Genomic DNA, 24,410 nt, shown 5'->3' on the forward strand with positions numbered 1-24,410 from the left:
CGGCAAATTGACACATGAATATGTTGACGGCGCAATGCAACTCTGAGGTAAAATGAGGCTAATTAGCTATATTTTAAAGTGCCGGTTATAAATGAAAAAAACATTTAAAAAATAAAAGATAATTTAATTTAATGATAATTTACAAATAATTAATACAAAACATTGAAGATTTATCCTAAACAAGTTATCACTTACCTTACCTTACAAAATGTTTAAAAAATCATCTTACATCGTAGACTATAAACCTATAACGTGTCAGCATACGGACGCGTCGTCGTCCTCTGGGTGCAGCGCGCGCGCGGGCAGCACGTGCAGCGCGCGCGGCGTGCTCGCCCCGCCCACTCTGCTCGCTCCGCCCACCCTGCGCGCTCTGCTCACGAGACCTCCACCTTCTCGCGCACCTTGCGGAGGATGCTCTGCAGCTCCGACGCGGAGGTCGTCTTGTACTGCAACAGGGAGTCAGCGCTGTATAGCAACTGCAGTGCGTGACTGTGTGTGTGTGTGTACGTGTGAGTGCCGGTGCCTCACCGTAGAGCCGGCGACTCACCCCCGAGATGTTGCGCTGCACGAGGATCTGGCTGTAGAGCCGCTTGCCCTCGTCCGCGCCCAGCGCCTTCTCCAGCTGCGCACGCGTCAGCGCGAACAGCTGGTGGCCGGGCATGCGCAGTGCGCGCTGTGTGGCCGCGTTGAAACCCTTCGCTTCCAGCCATTCTGCCACCTCGTCGGGGTTTGATTTCTGCGGATGAGAAATGGTTGTGACGACGGATGTTCAGCAGTATGTGACCTCACTGGCGCCGCCGGGTGTGTGACGTATGTACCTGGTCGATGAAGATGTCTGGCGTCTTCTTGATGTCCAGTTTGTTCTTCCGCTGCTGGATGGCTGGCAGCACCAGCTTCAGTTCCTCCTGCAGCCCGTCGTTCTGGCTCATCATCGACTTGGTCGCTGCAAACAGTTCCAGAGTTTGGTTAGTTCCCCTGCCTGGACTCGAGTACTTACGGGCGTAACTCTAAGGTGACGTGATGATGGAGTGGAACTTACACTTGATGGTGTCGGAGGTGGTGCGGGGCGGTGGTGGCGCGGCGAACACCGCGGCGGGGGCGGCGGGCCCGGGAGGCGGCGGCGGCGGGGGCGGCGGGGGCGGCGGCATCGCTCGCTCTGTAACGTGGCGTCACTTGTACTCGTCGCGTCAACTTACAAACTGCATCATATATCAGCTGCAGTAATCAAACCGATCCAAGTTTAACTTCAAAACAAATAATAAGCTGACTTACCGTGACATGGTTGCACACACAGACACACACGAAAACAACATTTATGTAAGCGAAGCACAAACACACACAAACAGCTTGTGTGACAGACGAGGCAGAAGTAGCCCAGCTGGGAACTGTATCATGGGGGACGGGGGACGGGGTGGAGGGGGGGAGTGACACACACAGACAGACCAACACCGACTTTGATAGAAATGTATTTAATTATAAAGTAGGTACATATAGGGAGCATTACTTAGATGACGGCGGAGAGGGCCACTCCTGCCACTCCGGCCCCCTCCGCTCACAATATATTAATTGTATGAAAATATACCCATATTATTTGTTTCATTTACATAACGTCTAGCTACAGATATATTATTCTTTTGTATATATTCGTGATTAATCACAATGTAATAATTTAAACCATTATAATAATAAGTATCGGACACTGCGCGTCGCGCGCTGTCGCTCGCTCGGCGCTCGGTACGAGCGGAGCGGCGCTGTACTACGTATACATTGACAAAGTTAATAATTTAAATCAGACTTTATGACACATGTACACACACGACACAGTCACTCGGACGCGACAACACGAGGTAAGCGCACACACTCAAGCACGCGGCCGACTGGGCGCCGCCGGCTCCCTCTAGCGGCGCGCGCTAGAAGTAGCGGAACTCGCCCTTCTTGCCGAGCCTTTCGCGGCGCACCCAGTCGGCGGCGCCCGCGCCCCCCGCGCCTGCGCCCCCTGCGCCCCCGGCCTGCCCCCCTGCGCCCCTACCCGTGGGCCCTGTGGGACTGCTGCCGCCGGAGCCGCGCCCGCCTGCGTTCTCCTGCAACACGAACATGTGTCGATGAACAACTCCGGTTCGGTCAATTATTATACGGACTTTATAATTTGTCGTACGTGGATATAAAAACCAACAATGTACACAATACATGTACCAACAACCAGTCAACTTCCGAGCAGTTACACGATACGTCTGATAACTCTCCAATATTCTCTGTATTGACTGAGTATTGGTTAGATGGGGCCGAGCGAGACTGACCTGGTAGTGTGTGTAGATGGGGTTGGGGTAGAGGTGCGGCGAGGCGGGCGGCGAGCTCGCCGGCGCCACGATGGTGTGCGGCACGTGCGCCGTCACGCCGCGCCGGTTGCGGGCCTTCCACCACTTGCGGGAGTCGTCCAGCACCTGTGGACCACCACGTACAGTACAGTACACTGCACTCGGAGCGAGCGAGATGTCAGTGTGTGTGTGTGGTACTCACCTCGAGGTACTCGCCGCGCACGACGGTGAGCTCCTTGTCGTTGTTGGCGGTGCGCGGGTACGTGACGCGCACGACGCGGCCGCCGCGCGCCATCACGCCGCGCGCCCACGCCTCGCCCAGGTCATCTGCAAGCACGCACTACTATGAGCCCCCGCCCGACCTGCTGCAGCACTGCAACAGCACGGCCTGCACTTACCGTCGTCCCTGTCTCCGCGGTAGGGCTCCCGGTCGGGCGAGGAGGCCGCGCTGCCCGAGTCGTCGCGCCCCACGCCGCGCATGTTCCTGTACACATATCACGGGACGGTGTTTACTCTCACACTTGGTAGACAAGTCTTAGTGTATGAAATTGTTTCCTAAACAATTAAAAGTTAAATAGTAAATGTAAATCGGCAGTGATATTATTTTATTGTATACTACCCTGGGTGGACTGCAGATCTGAGGAGGTAGGGAGCATCTGGGGTAGGGTGCGTATTGCATACCTGGGGCAGGGTGCGTATTGCATACCTGGGGTAGGGTGCGTATTGCATACCTGGGGTAGGGTGCGTATTGCATACCTGGGGTAGGGTGCGTATTGCATACCTGGGGTAGGGTGCGTATTGCATACCTGGGGTAGGGTGCGTATTGCATACCTGGGGTAGGGTGCGTATTGCATACCTGGGGTAGGGTGCGTATTGCATACCTGGGGTAGGGAGCGTATTGCATACCTGGGGTAGGGTGCGTATTGCATACCTGGGGTAGGGTGCGTATTGCATACCTGGGGTAGGGTGCGTATTGCATACCTGGGGTAGGGTGCGTATTGCATACCTGGGGTAGGGTGCGTATTGCATACCTGGGGTAGGGTGCGTATTGCATACCTGGGGTAGGGTGCGTATTGCTCGGCGTACATGTCGGGCTCGTCGCGCTCGTAGCGCTCGTACGCGGCGGGCTCGGCGGCGGCCAGCTCGGCGCGCCCGCCCGAGCTGCGGCGCGGGGACGACCTGCCACGACACGACACGACACGTCACGACACAAAGCGACAACACAAAACTATTGTCTACATGGTAATGTACCAGGTAACACAAAACCGCCACCGCGACGCTTATGTTGGCTGCTGCTGGTTATGATCCAACTGGTAACACACACCGATGGGAATACAGTCGGGGATTGCGCCGACACACCATGTGTACATAGATGTGTACTCACACACAGACAACATGAACATGTATACTAATGTACAGATTGTACAGTGACGTGACGTACCTGCGCAGCGGCTGGTCGTCCACCTGGTAGTCGGGGCTCCAGCCGTCCATGAACACGGGCTGGTACGGCGGGATGGTGGTCTTCCACTGTTCCCTGGAGGCAGACAGAGTACGGTACAGGGAGTGGGACGACACCGAGTGGTTGTGGTGGTGCGCCACTCCACTGTTGAACACAGTCCCTACTAATGCTTTAACTCAGAGATAAGATACGGCTACCTAACTAGAGATTAGTAAAGATTAACATTCCTAGTTCATCAATAAATATGTCTCCTTCGACATATGCTGGCCGATAGGTAACTATGAAACCCTTCCTAACTGCACTGGCTGTATCTGTGCAGGCTGTGCATGTGCATGTACTGGACCACCTGCACAACCGCGTGGATTGCAACCAGGTGTTGCTTTTTTGTGGTTCATAATTTGCATAATATCACAATAATTTAAATGATACTGATATGTTATCTGGTTATTTTACGTACAGAGCCTCTTTATCGGCGCTCACCGGAATTGTACACCGCGCGGATTATCTGCTGGCTAATAATAACGACGGCCACGGATTACAGCTCGCCTCAATAACATCGTACAACGCTGTGGTACCTGGGGATGAGCCAGGCGTCGCCCAGCGAGTGCCACAGCTCCGTCTCCTTGCTGGTGACGCAGTTGGCGAGCAGGTTGAGCGCGTCGCGCGTGAGCAGCGGCTGCACGACGCGCGCCGGCAGGCGGCCGTCCGCCGTGTCCTGCGCCGCGTCCACGATCAGCGCCAGCGGCGTGAACAGGAAGTGCACCAGCTCCGGCGCGTTGGGGTCGTGGATGTGCGCGCGCAGCCGCGCCAGCAGGTTGAACGACAGCTTGAACTTCTGCAGCACGTCCACGAAGTCGCGCTCCGGCGGCGGCCGCGTGCGCAGCGCCAGCATGCCCTCGCCCGCGTTGGCGCCGCTGCCTGCGGACCGAGCGGCGCTCGTATTCAATGCATTGCAAGCATCAAGCAAGCTTGATATGATAAACATTTTTTTACGAGGTTGCTAAACACATGTTTTTGTATAAAACTTTAGGTTTCTCTCCATACGACTCAAGAAAAAGCAACTTCACTGACATACTGACAGTCTTACAGATATACAATACTACGTTACATTTCAAACAGTGCCTGTAAGCCCCGCATGTGTATATGTTACAGTAGCACGCACCTGTGCCCCGGCGGCCGCCGCGCGACCGCCGCCGCCGCTCCAGCTCGCGCTGCGCCGCCGCCGCGTGCTGCAGCCGCGCGATGAACTTCTCGATGTCGTCGAAGCAGCGGTTGAGGATGGCGATGTCCTGCTCGTACAGCCGCTCCGAGCCCGTGGACGACGCGTCGTCGCGCTCGCCGCCGCTGCCGCCGCGCTCGCCGCGCCCGAGCTGCGCCGACATTTGCTGCAACACAACCAGTCCACGTCACACGTTACAGTACCGTGACCAGCTTGCTGCAGCAGACAGCTGGCGGCGGTACTCACGGTCAGCACGGCCTCCCACTGCTGCTGCGTGTACGTGGTGTACAGACGTGGCTCCATGCTGCCGTCGCGGCCGCCGCGCGCCGAATGCGCCCCGCGCCACTCCGACTTATCGCGCTGATAACTCGCTCACTACTAATCCGCTAATCAACATTCGGCCACAACAACAACAACCTGTGCCTTCTGCGCGACACTCACACTCACTCACTCCTCTCTTTATACATATACACTGCCTGTTTAAGAAGAAGAAAGTTACAGGTAAATCTCGCCTGTGGCCACTTTCAGTTAAATTAGAAACCGGCATCATATTGAAATGTTTATCATTGAAATAAATATTTTCAGCTTGTACCTGTACCGCTGTAATGTCGTAATGAGCTGTGATAAGATAAACATGCCGATGTGGAGGTTCGTGTGACTCAACATATAACATACAACATACAACGTGGACACACACAGGTGTAGGCGACAACATATTGTGTAGCTTGCCAAACTGTAGCGTCAGGCAATACTTATCGGAAGCATATTGTGAATATTGGAATGGTAATATCTGGAAATGTTGAATTATTGAAACGTAACAAGGCCGAGATACCAGCGAGTGGCGACACCTACATACAAGCTGCATGCCCCGGCGCCTGCTGGGGCATGACATGAAAGCACGACATGTTGTAGAGAGTGGAGCTGTCGCACCGAATCCAGGTGGCAGGTGTCGCCACCGTCGCCACATATTTTTTTAAACGTTAACTACTCTAGGACTTTCTCCTGTGTCGTGGGTACCGAACCCGCTACGCGTTGAATGCCGGTTGTCCAGCCCACGCGCCAGCCGTGCAGTAACATTATACAGGCACTTCGTTGCTTCTCATCCCTCCAATAGATACCTATCGTGTACATATGTACACTGTGTGGTACTTATATATTCCACTATTCAACTTGTTAAACTCGGAGTACTACTGCCGGCACCGTGCGACACTGTGAGTGTGTGAGCGTGCGGCCGTCCACGTGGAATGCATAACATTTACATTGACTGCACTCCATATTGCAACTTGCAATGAACACTTTATAAAATGTGTTACGGTTCGTGTTTTAAGATTTTTTTACTGAAGCTGACTCCATAATGGCTGGTGTCCAATCTTAGGAGGAACGTGTCCTGCTTACATGGCAGGCAGTGAGCGTGACGTCACCGTGCGCTTGCGCAGTGCACGGCCAGCTCCAGCTATCGGCTTGGTTATCTCGGATCGATGCGATAGCCCGCGCGATACGCGCTGCCGATGTAATCGCCGACTATTTCTAGAACCGGCATTGTTACCCGGTGACGCACACACACACACACACACCGGACTGTCATGTCACTCCAGCATACACGCATCACAACACACTACGCGGACAACTGTGTATCGAAATCAAAAACTAATCCCTTTCCCTCGCGCCCTCCACCGTCGGTTCCCGACACGAGGGCAGCACGACTATGGGGAGGCATCAGCCCCGGCCCCGGCCCCGGCAGTGTCGCCAGGCTTACTGGCTGCTATAGTTTGCCACTCACACATGTACGAGGGTGCGTGCCGATGGAATGTTAGCGGTGCACACATGTAACGCAATACACGCTGGCAAATAAAATACATAAGATCGATAGTAGTAAGAGGCTGAGCGATGATTACGTCGGGCGAAAGTCGAAACGTAACGGCAGCAACATCGCACCGCCTCCTGTACTGGTTGCTGGGATGATGTCGTGGATCAGCTAGACGGAGCCAACTACTGCTTCGTATATTAAGAAGTGTCACTCTGCGCCAGCTGCGTCCGCGTAGTGTCTGGCGGTACCAACCTGTCTCGCGTAGTGTCTGGCAGTACCAACCTGTCTCGCGTAGTGCCTGGCAGTACCAACCTGTCTCGCGTAGTGCCTGGCGGTACCAACCTGTCTCCGCGGCCGCTCGCCATCATTCTCCCGCTCCCGCTCGCGCTCCCTCTCGATGATGAAGTCTCGCCCGCCGTCGCCGGGCCCTCCTCCCGTCACGCCCCTGCACACACACACACACACACGTTAATACTCCATCAGTTTACATACGCCGACATAGGGCACGCTGCCCGCTGTCGGCCCGCCGCAATACTAGGTCCACTAGAAGACCCAGCACGTGGGGGTCATATTACTCGGAATTATTCACAACACTAGACACATCTGCACTGAAACCTGCAGCGTGACCTTATGTCAAGGTCGAGTGGTAGGGACAGTAGGTGATGAGTGGTGAGTGTAGTGACAGTAACACACACAGACGGCACTACACACACACACACACACACTACCAGGAGTAGGCGGCCACAGGCAGCGCGATCTTGTGCTTGATGTAGATCATTCGAGGAGCGGCGCGGACTGAGCGGAGGCTGCGCTCTCCGCCGCTCGAGATACCGGCGCGCGGAGATAACGCGCGTTATCTCCGCGGCAGCTGCTTGTGTCGGAGAGTAAGCAGCCAGTGTCAGGGCCGACACTTACTTGAGCGCGTTCAGCTCCTCCACGAGCGCCTGCGCGCTCACGTCGTGGCACTGGAAGATGTGCAGCTCGCGACGCGGCGCGCCCCCCGCCCCGCCCGGCGTGCCCGCCCCGCCCGCGCCCTCCGCCGCGCCCACCACGAACGCGAGCACGTTGTTGTACAGCTCGGCGGGCTCCGGCGACGTGAACGCGGTCGGGGAGTGCACCCACGACGCGGGGAAGCGCTCCATTATCGACTGGAATGGTAGAAGACACGGGACCGCTCAGTATACATTCCGTGGAAGTTAGTAACGGCAATGGAGTCAATGAATGAGCCAAACAAACAGATAGAACTTACTCCGGTTTCGTAGTCCATGACCAGTACCCACGAACCCTCCAGACACAATTGCATTTTTTGGCTCCATATTCCTGTAAGCAAAGTACTAGCGTCAGTGTGAGGCCAGGCACTGCCAGGCAGCCCCCGCGGGCAGTCAGCAGTATATAAGTACTCACCGTTGGTTTTCTCTAGCTGCAGCAGCCTCCGCATGCCGTCGGCGGGGTACACGATGCCGGTCTCCCGCGTGACGGTGAAGGTGGCCAGGTGCTCCAGCACGTACACGCTGCGCTCCGCCTGGCTGCCGCTGTCGCCGGCCGCGCCGCGCAGCCCCGCCAGCTCGTCGAACTCGTCGAGCGCGCGCTGCGTGTCGCCGCGCGACCGCGCCGTGCCTCCGCCTCGCGACCCCATGCTCAGGCGCACATCACGCCACTCCGCTCTATACCCGGCACCTGCAACACGTCACACTTGTATTGCTCGCCGGGTCAGCATTTCTCCGAGAGAGAGCACGAGCGCACCGCGCATGCGCACGCGCTCAGCATGTTAACGAGCTGCGTCGCTCGGCCAATAGTGACCACCTCGCAGCGCGCACTGCCAGGGTTAGCACAGCCAGGAGTGGTACTATGGCCATAACTTAGTACTATAGTTACTTATTTATACTTATACATCATTATCAAATCAACAACCCGTAAGAATTGGACAAAAAAAATGGACGGGTCGACAAAAGAGGAGCCATAATCTCCATCTCCACGGTTGGAGATCGCAGTGATAAAGGATCAGGTTTATCAAAGGACGCTGCTGCCAGGTCTCGGTTACAATACATGTAAGTAGTCCCTTGCGACACCCGCGGGAAGAGTAGGGTTGGTGACAGATGTATCTGCTCTGATGTCGAGGTGGCCCGGAGGTTTCAGACGCCCGCTTCTTATACATGAGAGTGTGGGATCGAAACCTAACAACGGTAAGGACCAATACGACATTTTCCGAGTTATGTTAAGATAATTTAGACACCACCGACAAACGGTGAAGGAAGACATCGCCAGGAAACCTGGGATTATAATTTCTAATTATAAGTTTGAAATCGCCAACCCGCATTAAGCAAGTGTGGTGATTAATGCTCAAACCTTCTGCGTGTGAGAAAAGGCCTTTGCTCAGCAGTTATAGACTGTTGAAGTTGTTGTTGTACTACTCCGCCGGCACACGGTTCGTACATCCAATGATTGTATTAATATCACATAAAGTGCGGGGAGGGGTTCCCACGTTCGATGCCCGTGTCGGAAAGTATTGTTTTGGTTTGCGAGTTGATACTTCTTGGTTAGAGATTCCGTTAGATTTTAGTTTGAAACTGCATTGGGACTAGAACGACCACAACGACACAGTGTAGTGTAGGCACTGGACACATCGTACTGGAACACTCCACACACCGCAGCCAGCGCGCGTACTTACTGTACTTATTGTATCGGAGCGACGAATCTCCTTGTGTTGAACAAGTGGAGGCACTGCTACACTTTTACTATTACAATTCTAACCCTGCACTGCACCGTGTTATGCTGCCTGTCCTGTAGATATTTATAATCACACGAGACCTCCAAACGTTTTTGGACAGTCCACTTTACTTTTGTCGAAGGTTTGTATTAGCGTCTTATTGTTAAGAATGTGAACAACAAATAATTGATTATCGAGCTGAGCGGAGTATGTGACGCGAGCTTCGCGAATGTTTGCACCCACACTGCGACACGGTGCGCGTGTGTGCGTGCGATATCGTAATCGCGGCAGGTATGCGGACGCGCGCTGTATCGCGGCGCGGCGATAAGCCGCGGACAGCGCGCAGTAATCCAGCGCAACACTAGCAACACTAGCTCGCCCCGCGGCCACCGCTGCGCAACAACAACACGCACAGACTGCGAGACATTGTCACACACTACATAACAATAAAGAATGCGGCACTCGGTTTAGGGAAATATAAAATTGTATTGCTTTTCCATTTACAGATCCTCTGTAGCCGTAGCAACGTTTCTAAGTCCCGAGCTACATTAGTACGCGGCGCGCGGCGCGGGAAACTGCTCAGTTTCACCGAAGGCACAACGTTTTGCATACACGTGTGCTACGTACACACACTCCGCACTTGTAAATAAGTACGTACGAGTCAAAGTTTCTACTTGTACACTGTTAAATGTCCTAATAAAAGTTACTTTCATATTAAACATCTATTTGGTCCGCCAGTTAGGCAATAAATTAGCAAATAAATATTAGACACGTTTTTTTTTTTATTTTGTCATATAAGATAATAATACTTAGATAAAACGAATCAAAGTTTAGGAGTGGGAGCAAATACGTCATTTCTATGTGTAAAATGTACCTAGAAGTGAAGTCACGCGATATTTCGAATCGATCGATATATTTCCGAAAGTATTTGTTTCCGTAAGAAAATAAAAAATACGAATCTAATATTTTAAAATAATCTACAAGACGGATATTAAAATTAGTCATCTACTCTATTCACGAATCAGTGCCTGCCTGCCGGTACCTATACATATACAAATGCCATGAACAGATATTCAGTAATGATTCTAAAATGGTGTACACTGGAACTACTCGCAGCAGAATATTAATTACTTACTTACATATACATATATTACTTACGTATACATATGTTTGCTCCAGACCTGTGACGGTTGCAATGCCCTCTACGACGGTACAACTACAAGTGTATTCAATACATAAGTCTGGGAACCCATTGAACTAGGAATACAATATGTATAGTTCAAAATGTTTTTTTGATTTTAATAAAATTAAATTATTTTTCCATTAATTATTGTCATTATCCTACTGATCCTACTAATCCTATCAATAATCCTACTTCCTACTATTAATTATTATAATCGCGAAAGTTTGTGAGAATGTATGTATGTTGGTCTATGTATGTATGTTTGTTACTCTTTCATGATAAAACTACTTGACGGATTTGGATGAAATTTGGTACAGACTTACAGATAAAAATTATTTATAGTAATTTTTATACTGTACCAATAACTTGCATCCTACTGCAAAGGTAAGCGAGTTTGAATCTGGCTTATGTGAGTGCTCGTCTGTTGAGTAATAGCAAGTGGAGATACCGAGCGTGGTGTCTCCGGTACGATTCCCGAGACAGTAAATGGGTAATTTTTGCGATTTCTCCAACAAAACAAAGAGGTAGTAGAGGTAGCTCTCTGCCTGTAACGTGGGACCCGAGGCTGGGCACATGTGCTCGTTGTTGGTACCTTCAATATTTATACACATGCCTGCCTACCCACTGTCCGTGAATAAACACCGAGGCGTTATTTTATTCCACTTTTACTTTTCAAACAAGTTTTATAGTACGTTGTACGTCGACTAACCTACAACACATATTATAATCAACATTTTTACAAAATTCATTTGAAACTTAATACTTCTAGTCACTACAGTCTGATCACTTTTAGTTCGACTAGATACAGTTGTTGACTATTGTGGACCACTGGGGCCACGGGGGTAGCAAGCGGAGGCAGGTGGGGTCGGTTTATTATGTATGTATCTTCTAAAATATTTATTGACATCTTATCGCGTAAATAGCTTTTTTGAATAATTGCGTAATTTACTTTGCGATAACCTTGTGCTAAATCAATAGATATCATTTTACAATAAAGATTACTGCGAACTTCGCGTCATAGCAGTGTTCGTGTGTGGGGGCGCACGTATAGTATCAGATCAGGAGCAGCGCAGGGCGCCGCGCGTTGATGTCTTTAGTAGGGACGCTCGAGGCGTAGCCGCGGCTACGTGTGTGCAGCCTGTGGAGGAGCTGCTGCAGCCGTGGGCGGCGCTAGGACTTGCTCCTGTATGGCCACGCACCGTACAAAGTGAAACATTCCGAGGGTGACAGGTCGAGAGCTCCGTACGGTGTGATAAGCGTGGAGTGCTGGCGGAGGAGGTCGGGAGTAGCAGTCTCGGTGAGGCGCTCGTGGTAAACACGTTCAGGTGAATATTAATGAGTATGTGGCCCGAGCCGAGGGCCGGGGCGGGGCGGGGCGCGGGCGGGGGCGCGGGGCGCGGCCATAACTCGTTCCACACTAATAGGAATTCCGCGTGAGAGAGTAATGCGGAGACGAGCGCGACATGCCGCGCGCCGCAGGGCTCGCCGCGGCGCGCGGCTAGTCTAGTCTCTGCCTGCTTCTACTCTGATCTCACGTGCCTATCATATGCATCGAGTGTTGACTCGTTTCCGGTTCCTGTTCTGCTCTCGAAGGCAACATACAGAGGTTGTTCCTCAGATACAGCCGTGTGCATGTGTGTGTATGTATGTACGTGTGTATCGAAGCCTTTGGGCCAAAAGAGGATAAAATGAAATTATTTTTGCGATTTTGAGTTCTCGATACATATTCGGAATCAGCTGATTTTTCCCATCGAATGTATGTGATAACTTAATATCGCAAAAACCGTCGCTTACCCTCTTTTGTCCGGAAGGCATCGGTGTGTATGTGTGTGTGAGTGTGTGTGTAAGTATGTACGTACAGCTGTATGTGTGTGTGTGTATGTACGTACAGCTGGCGGCGCGCGGTCCTCGCATACTTGGCTGCTTACGTAATCAAATGTTTTGTACGAAACTAAATCTTCGAGTCGCGCCAATGTCGCATTCCGTACTGTACTACTCAATCAGTCATGTATATACAGATATATATTTATTTATTTGTTATGTCCTGTACTCGAGTCTGAATGCATGTTCGCGAATGCAGTCCAGGCGCTGCATCGCTACTGGTCCTATACGATGAGCATGCACTGTGGTAATTACGTCACGCGCTCCGTGTCGCCTCCGGAATGTCGCCTGGCGTCGCGGCATCGCCCAGTGGTCGCTCGCTACATGTGCTGTAGTCGCCTGCCGTCTAACCATCAGCTCAATTCGCAACACGCACACATACACAGTGGTGTAGTTGTGTGCACTGTGCAACTGTAAACTGAATGAGACTGCAGTAGGCACCGTGTATGTACATGTGCACGTAGTGAGCTACTACGTCGTGCGCGCTGTGCACGGGCGGTGCGTGTTAGATATTGGGAGTTACATGTCTGGGTCACCTAGACCTCTACAGCCAACCTCATAAACATGTGGACTGCTTTCATAGTGCATATGCCATGTATTCGTGTACTTTATGGTGCATTCCTGTAAGCTGTGCAAGTATAAGCCTCGAGACACGAGTCACGCGTCACGTACTTCCGGAAGCATAACGTGACGCCATGCACAGCGTGCAGCGTGACCCGCGTGACGTGTGGCGGGCAGTGCCGGGGGCCGCGCCTAGTATCACTGGCGCAGTACTGCCGTGTGGCACTCTCACCGGCACCTCATTGTGAAGAGAAAGCTAATACATTTGGGGACGCGGCGCGCTGCGAGCACGTGCGGGCGCGTGACGTCACGCGGACCCAGCGCGTGCAGGGACCGTGTGTGGCGGCTGTGACATCAGACATCTACCGGAACATTTGTTCGACGCGCCATTCATTGCACATTGTGCAGCGATAGCACGATATCGGGTCACAAACTACCTACGTCTGCATACATATATACATATGTAATGTACATATGTGTGTGTGCCTCTCCGTGCGCCGTGCAGCCGGTGCAGCGCACAATATAACAGCGCAGTCGCTCGGAGTACGCTGCAGCAGCCCGGCAGCCTCACCACATGTACATGCAGCGCCAGAACCCTCAGGCATTGTACCAACGTATGTACTACACCAGTACTGAGGCAGACCCGGACAGTGACGCAAGCGGAATGGTTGAATACCATCACACCGTGCGCCGGCGACGTGTAGCGGCAGGACTGTGTCCCGTACGTCGGTGTAGTTACTGCAACTGTTGCACTGCAGCGACGAATGGCCGACAGCTGCCGCCACACACACACACACACACGCAGCTGTTTATACATCGCTGTCTTAAATGAAGACGTCCACGGCAGGTAGGCTATTCTGTAAGCGTCAATTCCAATCAATCGAAATGAGCTCGATCGCATTCCCGCCCGACTTTGATTGAGATTATCACATAGTGCACCGCGATCGAGTTCCCTTCGATGTTTCGACTTGAGAGTTACAGAATGGCCCGAGTGGACACGGGCCTGCGATGTTTCGACTTGAGAGTTACAGAATGGCCCGAGTGGACACGGGCCTGCGATGTTATGTAAAGTTGTGTCCACCTGCGCCGGCGCCGGGTGATAGCACGCCGCGTCTGCACGTAGCTACCTACTGTATATGGGGCATCTTATCTTATCCACATACATGTGTCAGCTAAACTAACAGAAACGTAAACATTCCCTGTATGTACATATATGGAGATTACTAGTGTAGCTTCTACCCGCAACTTCGTCTGCGTATAAAATGACTTCAGGCAGAATTTGGGATTTATGACATATTGCCTTCTCCAACATCTAGTTACAGCTGTATCAAGTTACATCAGAACCATGCAGTAGTATAGTAGATACTTCAGTATTCTTTATTGTGGGATTGAAACACTCTCTTTTTCCAACCAAATGGTTTAATTGGTTGAGGAATCAACAAATAGAATATTCAACACAAAAATAATTATTCAAATCGGTGTAGTGTAGTGGTGTAGGCGTAAATATAGATAATTTCGCTATTGGTCATAGCATGTTCTATAGCTTATACCCTTCCTCGATAAATGTACTATCCAACATAAAAAGACTTGTTCAAATCGGACCAGTAGTTTCGGAGATTAGTATGTGCAAACAAACATACAAAAACACTTCAGCTTAAAATATAAGTAGTTATAGATGTGAAACAATACTCATACACGTAACTAATAAATTAATAGTTTCGTGTTCATCCTGAGGATTGGTTTGTGGCAACAAGCCCATGTGGAGTGTCTGGCAGTGCGTACACAGGTACACAGACACACAGGCACCGACAGCTGGGCCTGCTGCACTGTACTGTGACACTCACACAGAGCTCAGTGCAACACATGTCACATACGAGCACTCGTGTACAATTGCACACACACACACAGACATGACGTACATGTGCACGTTATCAGACAAAGTGAAGTATACTCCTGGCAGTAGTACAGTGCTGCACGTGCACCTCGTACCTCCACGGACAGGACACAGTACGAGGCGCCAGGGAGCTGCGTGCTAATACTTGTGTGCAGCTGTGGCTGGTGCCAGGCTCATTGTCTGTGTCGCACTGTCAGGGCAATGTGTCGCCAGCTATTGACCGTTACTCACTATCCGCATAACCAACGATTTTGGACTGAAGTCCATTTGACATTGGTTATATCCAGGAAGTCACTTTGGCCGTATTAGAGACATGTCTCATGTAAACGTGAGCGTGACAATATTCTAGAACACGTAAACACAATTTATAAAAATATACATCCAGCTATTCAGTAGATATTGTTTTACTATGGAGCACATACAATCCGGGACCCCACGGCCTACTCCGGGTGCAAACCCTTTCTAGGTGGACCAACTTTTAGGAAACAAAACTTATTTGCAATGCATATTTTGTATTAATTCTCCGCCATAACACAATATAATCCGCATCGGCGGGTATTGCTCACTTCTGCACGTCATTCATATAATGCACATTCGTTTCGTACATAAACTATATTTTTGATGTAATTACTACGGTACGTCGATGATTGCTGACTATGTTCGTAAATAATCACCAACTACCGCCCCAGGTCCCTATCGTATCGAGTATGCAGTGCGCGGCGCGTATTGCGTGGACGTGCAGACACACAGGAAGTCCCAGACAGACCGACACAGGTAACTGTAGTGTCTCCTTGTACAGCGCGCCCTCGCTTCCTGTGGCCACTGCAGCTCGTCTCCAGCCGTTATCAGCGCCGCGCCAGCGGCCGAGCGCCCGCGGAGCAACGACCGCGCACCGCCAGATGCTCCCGCGCACCGCCATCTATCGGATACTCTCGACACCGCAATCCAACAATGGTTCACACAACTTGTGATGTTCCTCCCCGGGTCGCGGGACCGGACCACCTCCCACTGTACCTCGCGTACTACTCGTGCCGTACTCCGGCCAGGGTGGCAGCTGCCTCCGAGTCACTACTGCGCAGCGCCTGCACTCGCGGCACTAATTGTCTACGTAGCGTCCCTATCGCAGGAATGTATGCTAAGTATAAATAATCTGCCGAGCACCGGATCCATTGACACGGCGAGCCAGCCACCGCCACATTAGCTGTACTGGTCGCGGCGACACACACTCACACACACACCGACGGCTGCGGGAAAGCGACTCGGCCTCGTTCCCGAGCTACGTGCGCGGGCGCCGGTCGTGACGTGTCGCGAGCACCTCGCCGACCCGCGCCTCCCGTGCCGGGGGGTAGCATCCACCCGGTGGCAGCCGGTACTCACCTCAGTCTGCGGCACTCGGAACCAGACACAGTCCACAAACAACGTGAGTCCGTGCTTATCACTCGCGGCGGTACTTGGCGACTCAGCGGCGATTCGGTGTGTACTGGAGAGTGCGGCGCTGCGGTCGCCCGCCTCCCCCACTCCGCCGTCACACCTGAGCCGAGGCTTCGCGAGTGTGCGGGGGCGCGGGGGCGCGGGGGCGCGGGGTGCTGAGAGCCTTCGCGGACGGAGCGCGGGGAGCGCGCGGTGCGGGCGCCAGTCTCTGCCTGGGCGCGACGCGGTCCGCGCGTCGCTCGAATTGTGCAACATGTCCGCGAACGGGTCGGCGGCCACAGAGCCGCGACTCTGCCACGTGCGGAAGACGCCTGACTTTGACGGCTATGGGTTCAACCTGCACGCCGAGAAGGGCAAGCCCGGCCAGTTCATCGGCAAGGTGGACGAGGGCTCGCCGGCGGAGCACGCGGGCCTGAAGCGGGGCGACCGCATCCTCGAGGTGAACGGGCACAGCATCGCCGGCGAGAGCCACAAGCAGGTGGTGGCGCGCATCAAGGAGCGGCCCGACGACGCCGAGCTGCTGGTGGTGGCGCCCGCGCCGGGCGACCCCGTGCCCGACCTGGACGCGCCCGCGCCCGAGGCGCCCGAGGCCGCGGCCGCGGACGGCGCGCAGCCCGCCGAGCCCCCGCGGCTGAACCTGCAGATGACGGCGGCGGAGATGCGCGCGCACCTCGCTGCCAAGAAGAAGTTTGACCCTAAGAAAGTGCCCATGGACCTCAAGTCCAAGTTTGACATCGTCAAGAAACTGTGATGTGTGTGTTGTGAGGTCGCGTGCCGGTGTTGTGGTGCAGTGCGGAGGGCGCGGCGCCGCTGCCGCTCCGCGGCGCGCTGTTGCCAGCCCGCGCCCGCGAGCGCATGAATTGGAACAATGACATCGATGGCGACGCAAGCGCAGGTTGTTCGTGCACCGGCCACCACCCCGTGTTGTACAATTAATGTAAATTTATTTACCAGTAAATTATGTTATATAATTTATAGCGTTCTATAAAAATTGCCATTGAATTGAATAAAGAGTTGTTGTATATATATACTAGCCTAGTTGCCTAGCTGCTATACATACGTTTATAGTACATAGGAATGAACCACAGCGTGTAATTTATTTTATGAATCCAAACTATTTTGATTTTTAGTAATTGATTATCTAAATGTGTAGCCAGAGTTACTCACGTACTCGAGTGTGAATATTGTTTAATTTTATTATCAATAAATGAATTGAAAGCAAACCGATGTGTCATCCTGCCTCAGTGTCGCCACGCGGCGCTGCCTGCCTCCCACAGTGCTCTGCTCACTGTTTGCTCATTGTACATTCCGCGCGAAGCGACCAAACAAACCGCAGAGGTCCTATTTAAAGTATTTAACCTGCCGGTGACTGGCCACTGCCAGGCACGGTGTGCGCGGCGTGTTTGCTCACCTCGTTATTGTGATGTGCTAGATACGGCCGCCGTCCGCAATATTCTGATATATTTTGTTACAGCAATAACAGCTCGCCTGCTGCTCCCCGACGAGATAATCAGACATATCTGAAAGACAAACATTCATATTGTGTCCCCACATATTGCACGCTGTGACTGATATAAAGAAGTTTATGATTCAATTTACAAACGATGACAAATTCGTAAATGAAGGCCGTCTCCCTCCGCCGAGTACATCGAGTAGGTAATGAACCAGCCGCGCGCGGAGTCGCGAGGCGGCGCTCGTCCTACAGGTGAGTCGGTGCCAGCAATCAGTGGCCGCACTCGCGCTGACGTGTACTGCGTTATCTTATCTGTGGCCACGAATTAGTTCGCGTTAGAACCTCCATGACACTCGCAGCCCGCGCCTGCGCTCGGCGCTCCGGGACTCCGGCGTCGCACCACTAACTCGCTGTTGACATATCTAGATAGGACTAGAACTTACTTTAAACTATATAGATACTATGTGAGATCTTGGGTTCGATGCCCAGATCAGACTAATTACGGTTATGGAAATATGAGCCAATCCCGGAGATCACACAAAGTTATGTCCGGGGAATATGAATGGAGTAGTGAACTAGGGACGCATGCAGCTTGTGGCGGGTACTGCGACCTGGACGTCGCCAGCCAGGGAGTGCACGCTGCCAGGTACCACTTCTGTCCGTCATTATTCCCAAACATGTATTACTGGGTACTGCGCGGGAACACTGAAAATAAAGCTAATAATAATTTTGACGGGAATTGAACCAAAACCCATTTGCTTGATGGTAGGTAAGTAGTGCCTGCAGTCGCTCAATGAGACTAACTGCCGCACTCAGAGACATTTAATGATAACTTAAACAATTCCTTAGTAACAATTTTGTTAAGTAACCATTAAATAACTCTGAGTACGGCGGGAGTGTAATGATATAATATTACGGACATTAGAAGAGGCGAGGGCGACCCTCAGTAGCGGTGTATGGCATTGTTCTCCGCACAATGCTGCGTGACCTCAGCGTGTCACATCGCCCGGTGCGCCCGGCACCCTCGCGGCTGTCCTCCGAGGCACTCCGGTACTTCACTTTAACGATAAGTATTTGAAGAGCCATTGAAGAGTTTAAAAATTGTAAATCTTACATTGTAGATACCAGTCAGTATACAGTTTATTATATAATGCGTGTGGCGTGTGGGCGACTGGTTCGCGAGGAGACGGCGCGCGGCTGGCGGTGCACACAGCTGGAGAGTGCGAGGTTTCAATTTGACACGAAGTAAACCGAAAGAGAATCATATTTTAATCATTTTACTAGACGTCATGTACTTGTAGATAGTTGAGGTAAGCAGTTGGCAACGTGAAGTCACCGCGGCGGCCATTGTTGCTGCAGCGCCGGCCGCTGATTCACACCGTCACACGTATTCTGGACGACGTTGTTTACCGCTCCGCTAGTCAGTCAACTACATATTATTATTATTGGAGCCAGTAACTGGTCAGTCGGTGAGGCGGTGACGCTGATATCATTATCACCTCGCCCGCAGATAGTGCGGCACTATCGACAATCTGGCCAGGAATCTAATTAACGTTAAATGTCTTCGCGCCGCTATCTCTTATTTATTAGTAAAAAACATGCTTCATTATAGCCAATACAGTCAAGTGAGACTAGACTACTTCACATTCTGTAATTATCTATTTTAGAAAAAAGTTCAATAATTTTAATCATTAAAACTAACACAAAACCTTAAACATTCACGACATACATCCTTCCATCTCGCTGCGAACAAATCACACTCTGGTGCGGACGTCAGGAGAGCGTCAGTGATTTCCCATCCGCAACTGTCGGGGCTGCCGGGACTGCCAGTAATGGGTGCTGGCGCGGCCTGGGCTGATGCTTTAGTGCAGCAGGCACACACAACCGCTCCACCCGCGCCACCAGCTCGGGACAGTCAGATTGTCCGCGCAGTGTGCTGCCGTGTGCACTAGTTGATGGTTATCACATTCCGTGTCTACAAAACGGATGACTAAACCTAACCTGCGACAGGAGTCAGTTGGAAGTAACCTCAATGAATGGAATAACTATACTACAGCCAGGTCCTCGACTAGAGTCATCTCATTGGACTTTATGTAGGTTTGTATTAAACTGGAGTTAATTTTGATTGCTCCACTGGCACAAAACATCAGTAACACTCTGTAAGGTCTCTGCATCTGCAAACTCATTCATGTGCTGCGCCCGCGCCGCCACCACACTGCTACTTACTGCTGTAGGAGAGCCTAATGGTTGCTGCGACGATACAGCACTGGTTGCATGTCTTGCTTTATTTTCCAAACGAGTGTTACGATTTCTTCTTTCCATAAAACCAACATAACAGAGAGAAAAGATACATTTATTTTTTATGGGATGACAGACGCAGACACAGACGGCAGACACCCGAAACACCAGAGGCGTTATAAGTGTGTTCCCGAACTTTTTTATTGGGACAAGCCCGCCACAACCTCCCATACCGCTGCAACTCCTGTAAGCCAGGATCTACAGTAGATACAAACATGAAAACACCGGAACCTTGAAGTCCGGCGCGTCCCAGGGACATGAATGACTGTCTGGATCCCGCAACGCAATAAATGAGATGATATTATTTATTAAAGAAAACGATAATTTCCACTTCCCTCGGTGAATTTAATACAAGAGATAAAGGCACAAAAGAGACTGCACAACTGGGAGAAGCCCAGTCGCCAAGCACGGAAATTAAACTTAAACTAAATGGGTCCTATGTGTGGTCCGATGTGCCGTGTTTTGTCTATAGGACAATTGTACATTTAGTCATCTCCTCACATTAGTGAAATAGTTGTAATATCGGCGTATTTCTTATAGTCGTTGTTTTGCTTTCCCATGCGCCATGCCCTAATACAGCTTACAAAAAAAATGTGAAGGCCTTATTACGGCACAGTTAGAAAAGATTACAGTAATCAATGTAGGAAACTAAGGTTTTTCAGTAATATCATAGAAGACGGGCCACAAGAAAAAACCGGCTCAATGGATTTCATAACAAATGGAAAACGCTGTAAATGTGATAGAAAGGGGTACATTATCTACAAAGCGTTAAACGGGGTGAAAAGAATCCGATGGGTGAATAATTGCAGAAGGTGGGTGAGTAGATATTGGGAAATTATTTATAATAATTCTGTTCACCCCGTTCCTGTATCTATTCATCCCCATGGTGAATCAACAAGTTTAAATGAGAAAATTTTGCTTTTAAAGTTGGCATGATCAGAAATTGGACAACAGTGATCCTCCAACCATGTTCTCTCTCTGCGCTTCCGGTCTTTTGAGGTATTTGAGAATTAATGGGGATGCGTGTTCGGTCCATTCGTGTTAAAGCTTGGCTCTCCCACACTTACAAATGTAATATTTACAGTTTAGATTTTTACGAATACAACGGTGACCTTTATATCTTACCCCGGCTAGTAGCTCGTTCCGCGCGCGCCTCAAAGAGCCATCAGACTACCACAGATGGGGCCCAGTAGGGCTGATGACATGCTGCGGACTGCTTTGCAGGTTACCGGGGCTCCGTCCGGCTCGAAAAGCAAGAGTAGGGAACTAGGGACGGGAGGTTTTTTAGTCAGTAAGAGTCTGGCACTCCTTCTAGCCTCGCCCAAGTCAATGGATGATTTCACCCCCTTAAAAGAAAGCTAGTAGCGAGTAACACACTGAGAGTGAGAACAGCATTGTGGTGACTGTTGGTGACGTATGCCATTGAAAGACAAATATATACAATAGGTACGTATTTAGGACGATAAAAAGTCGCCTTCAATTTATAATAATAAAATATGAACAATTAACAATAATATGATACGGGCGGTAGGTATCACAGAGATAACCGCGATATGCTTACATTGATTTTTATGACCTTTGAACAACTCACAACGCAGCAGCGAGATTTTATTAGATAGTGCAGGTACCAACAACAATCTGATTGCGCTCAGTACAAGGCGCCACCCGTATATGGCTGATATTCCATCTATTCGCATGAAGCGTTTTGCTGTACCCCTCTACCTCTACCTACATACATGAGGCAGCGATTCGAGATCTGGGACCACTCGCGTACTCGCAAACCACTTCATCATATAAGTACCTCCTTCTTTGTGTAGCTCTTGTCGGATGGGACGAGCTGTTGGAGTAGTGATGCATTAAGGAATGCACGAAACCTTATGAAAATTAAAAACCCCTCACGCTCGATAGATGGCGTTGGAGTCGAGATAGATCGCGCTACGGTTTCATCGATTAAGTTAGGGTCCGCCAATTTACATGCCAATATAACTACAAAACCGACGCCTTCAGTGGAACTACTACTACTAGCTCCACCTACAGTTCAGTATAGTCCAAACTTAAATTAGTATACCGTCATTTCATAGTATACACACACCCGAAGTTCAACCCTTAAGCGCCAACCCCGGTGATTAACTTGGTTTGGTTAGGCTTGAAGGTAAATATTAGTAGGTAGGTAGATGGTGAGTCGACAGTAATTATGGCAGCAGTGTATACTGGTTACACTTGATTGGACCGGCCTTGGCGACCTTTTTTTTTGGGGCGCATGTCATCCAATGTCTTCTCTCGCCTTAAGCTGGAACGTGGGGTTCCAGTCTAAGGCGGGTGAGCGTTTGATAGTCCGTAGCTCCGGATTGGGCATCAGCCCTACTAGGCCCCATCTGCGGGTCTCGTTCTAGTCGGGGGGCGAGCTACCCTTGGTCTCCTCCTTAGCTATCATGACTGCTTCGCAGCAGGAGATGACGGCATCCTATTACCCCTTTGCAATTATTTTTTTTTTTTTTGTTTTAAAGTCATAGTTACTATGGCAATCAGAGTCGGCCACTTATCTGTAAGGACTGTGATAGATGACTGACAATGTTGTATGTAAGTGTATGTGCGCCGATGTTAATTGCCATTACACAGTGAGTAGTGGCACGGTTGTGTCCGCGTCACGAGCGCGGGTCGCACGGACGGCGTCATTGTCAGCGCCAGCACGAGCACATTGAATCATCATCACCTTGACACACTAGGCCGCGCGCGCCGCCCGCAGCCTGACGCTGGGAAAATCGCACCGATGCGACGCGTCGCCTCTCACGCTTCCTACGTGGTTCATAATGTATCTTACTTGCATATTATGTTAACCGACTTAAAAAAAGGAAGAGTGTAGGACCTGTACGAATGAATAAAAGTATTTTTTTATATATTCGATGGGTCGACGTTTGACCTTTATCTGATTATCTCTAAAGGAGGAAGTAATTGTGTTTTAAAGTCTTTTTTTTAATTTAATGTACCTAGAGGTACTTTATTTATTCTGCATTGCAATTAGCAGTGGTATCAGGTGTAGCTTCACAAACGTTTCACCAGATTGGAACATTGAATTTGTATTTTGTTCTAGATAAACTGTACACGCTACATGCTTGGCCAGTCAGTTAGTTAGGAGGATGATATAGTTAGATGATGAATTATATTACTTGTTATTATGCAACACTAGGTATATACTTACTTTAAATCTCTGGATCAATTTAAGGTTTCGTCAAAAACTCTTAGTATTTATTTAAATACATCTTAGTATTTGTACATATAATGCGAGTTACATATCACATAAATATTATAAATAGTATGCGACACACCTTACGATTTAATGCACAGTTTAACTACAGTTACAACTTGGCTAAAAGAGTATATTGTATATGGAATAATTGAGGTCGCTAGTATAGCACGAACTCAAGTTGTTAATGTTTACTAAATTATTCCATCTGTGAAAAACGGCTTCGATTTTTTTTTGTAAGGGACGAACATCATGTATTGGCTTCTCCCGCCTTAGGGGGTGTCAGACTCGAAAAGACTGACTAAAAATCACATCGTTCCTACTCCTGCATTGAGCCAGAACCCCGGTGTGCCCCGGTACTGTAACGCGTTAGACAGTCCACCGCTTCGGAGAAACGCCTAGGTAACGTACAGTGGACACAACATGCTAGTACATGCATGAAGCATTGTTATCACAGTCACTGATTTTTAGTACCAGCCGTCACCGCATCATAATCTATTTTGCCAAGCAGCTTACAATATAGTTGTATGGACATACGATTTACAGCTTGTCTATTCATTCATGTAAATAATGTTTGAACAACTAATAATATTCAGTACTAACTATGAATACACTACGTTAATAACATTGAATGTCATCAGTTAAATAAAAAAACACTTTTTTTGGATTATTATTATATACTTACATATTTTTTTTGGGTGAAAATCATCCCATCGCTTCTCCCGTCCTAGGCGAGGCGAGAGGGAGCGTCAGACTCTTACTGACTAAAAACTACCCCGTTCCTACTCCTGCTTTTCAAGCCGGAGCCCTGATAAACCTGCTAGGTAGTCCGCAGCTCCGGACATCAGCCCTACTGGGTCTCATCTGTGGTGGTCTGATGGCTCTTTGAGGCGCAGAACGCGACGCGTCGCACCTTTAATAATTAAAAAAAAAAATTTTTAATTCGAATAGCGGTTAC

At 50.3% G+C, this 24,410-nt stretch overlaps 2 protein-coding genes across 9 annotated transcripts; one reads left to right on the top strand and one right to left on the bottom strand.

Moving 5' to 3' along the window:
* Positions 1-103: 103 nt before the first annotated feature.
* LOC126911560 (epidermal growth factor receptor kinase substrate 8-like protein 1) lies at positions 104-16,565 on the bottom strand. Of its 8 annotated transcripts, none has more exons than XM_050699240.1 (18): positions 16,404-16,565; positions 8,205-8,477; positions 8,050-8,120; positions 7,716-7,948; positions 7,143-7,245; positions 4,937-5,159; positions 4,350-4,692; positions 3,757-3,849; positions 3,247-3,494; positions 3,072-3,096; positions 2,714-2,799; positions 2,518-2,642; positions 2,298-2,441; positions 2,030-2,081; positions 1,040-1,156; positions 819-943; positions 548-736; positions 104-446 (listed from the first exon to the last, which is right to left on the bottom strand). In XM_050699240.1, exons 2-18 carry the CDS (start codon positions 8,434-8,436, stop codon positions 375-377), a joined length of 2,481 nt encoding a protein of 826 aa, XP_050555197.1. In that variant the 5' UTR covers positions 8,437-8,477; positions 16,404-16,565; the 3' UTR covers positions 104-374. The 8 variants fall into 8 exon arrangements, with proteins under 8 accessions (XP_050555197.1, XP_050555196.1, XP_050555195.1 ...); XM_050699239.1 differs by lacking the exon at positions 3,072-3,096 and adding an exon at positions 3,097-3,121; XM_050699238.1 differs by lacking the exon at positions 3,072-3,096 and adding an exon at positions 3,122-3,146.
* Positions 16,566-16,623: 58 nt separating this feature from the next.
* LOC126911566 (Na(+)/H(+) exchange regulatory cofactor NHE-RF1) lies at positions 16,624-17,680 on the top strand. Its single transcript, XM_050699282.1, has one exon. It carries the CDS (start codon positions 16,711-16,713, stop codon positions 17,206-17,208), a length of 498 nt encoding a protein of 165 aa, XP_050555239.1. The 5' UTR covers positions 16,624-16,710; the 3' UTR covers positions 17,209-17,680.
* The last annotated feature ends 6,730 nt before the right edge of the window (positions 17,681-24,410 follow it).

This window comes from Spodoptera frugiperda, chromosome 16, assembly GCF_023101765.2.
Source record: "Spodoptera frugiperda isolate SF20-4 chromosome 16, AGI-APGP_CSIRO_Sfru_2.0, whole genome shotgun sequence".
Taxonomy (NCBI): Eukaryota; Metazoa; Arthropoda; class Insecta; order Lepidoptera; family Noctuidae; genus Spodoptera; species Spodoptera frugiperda.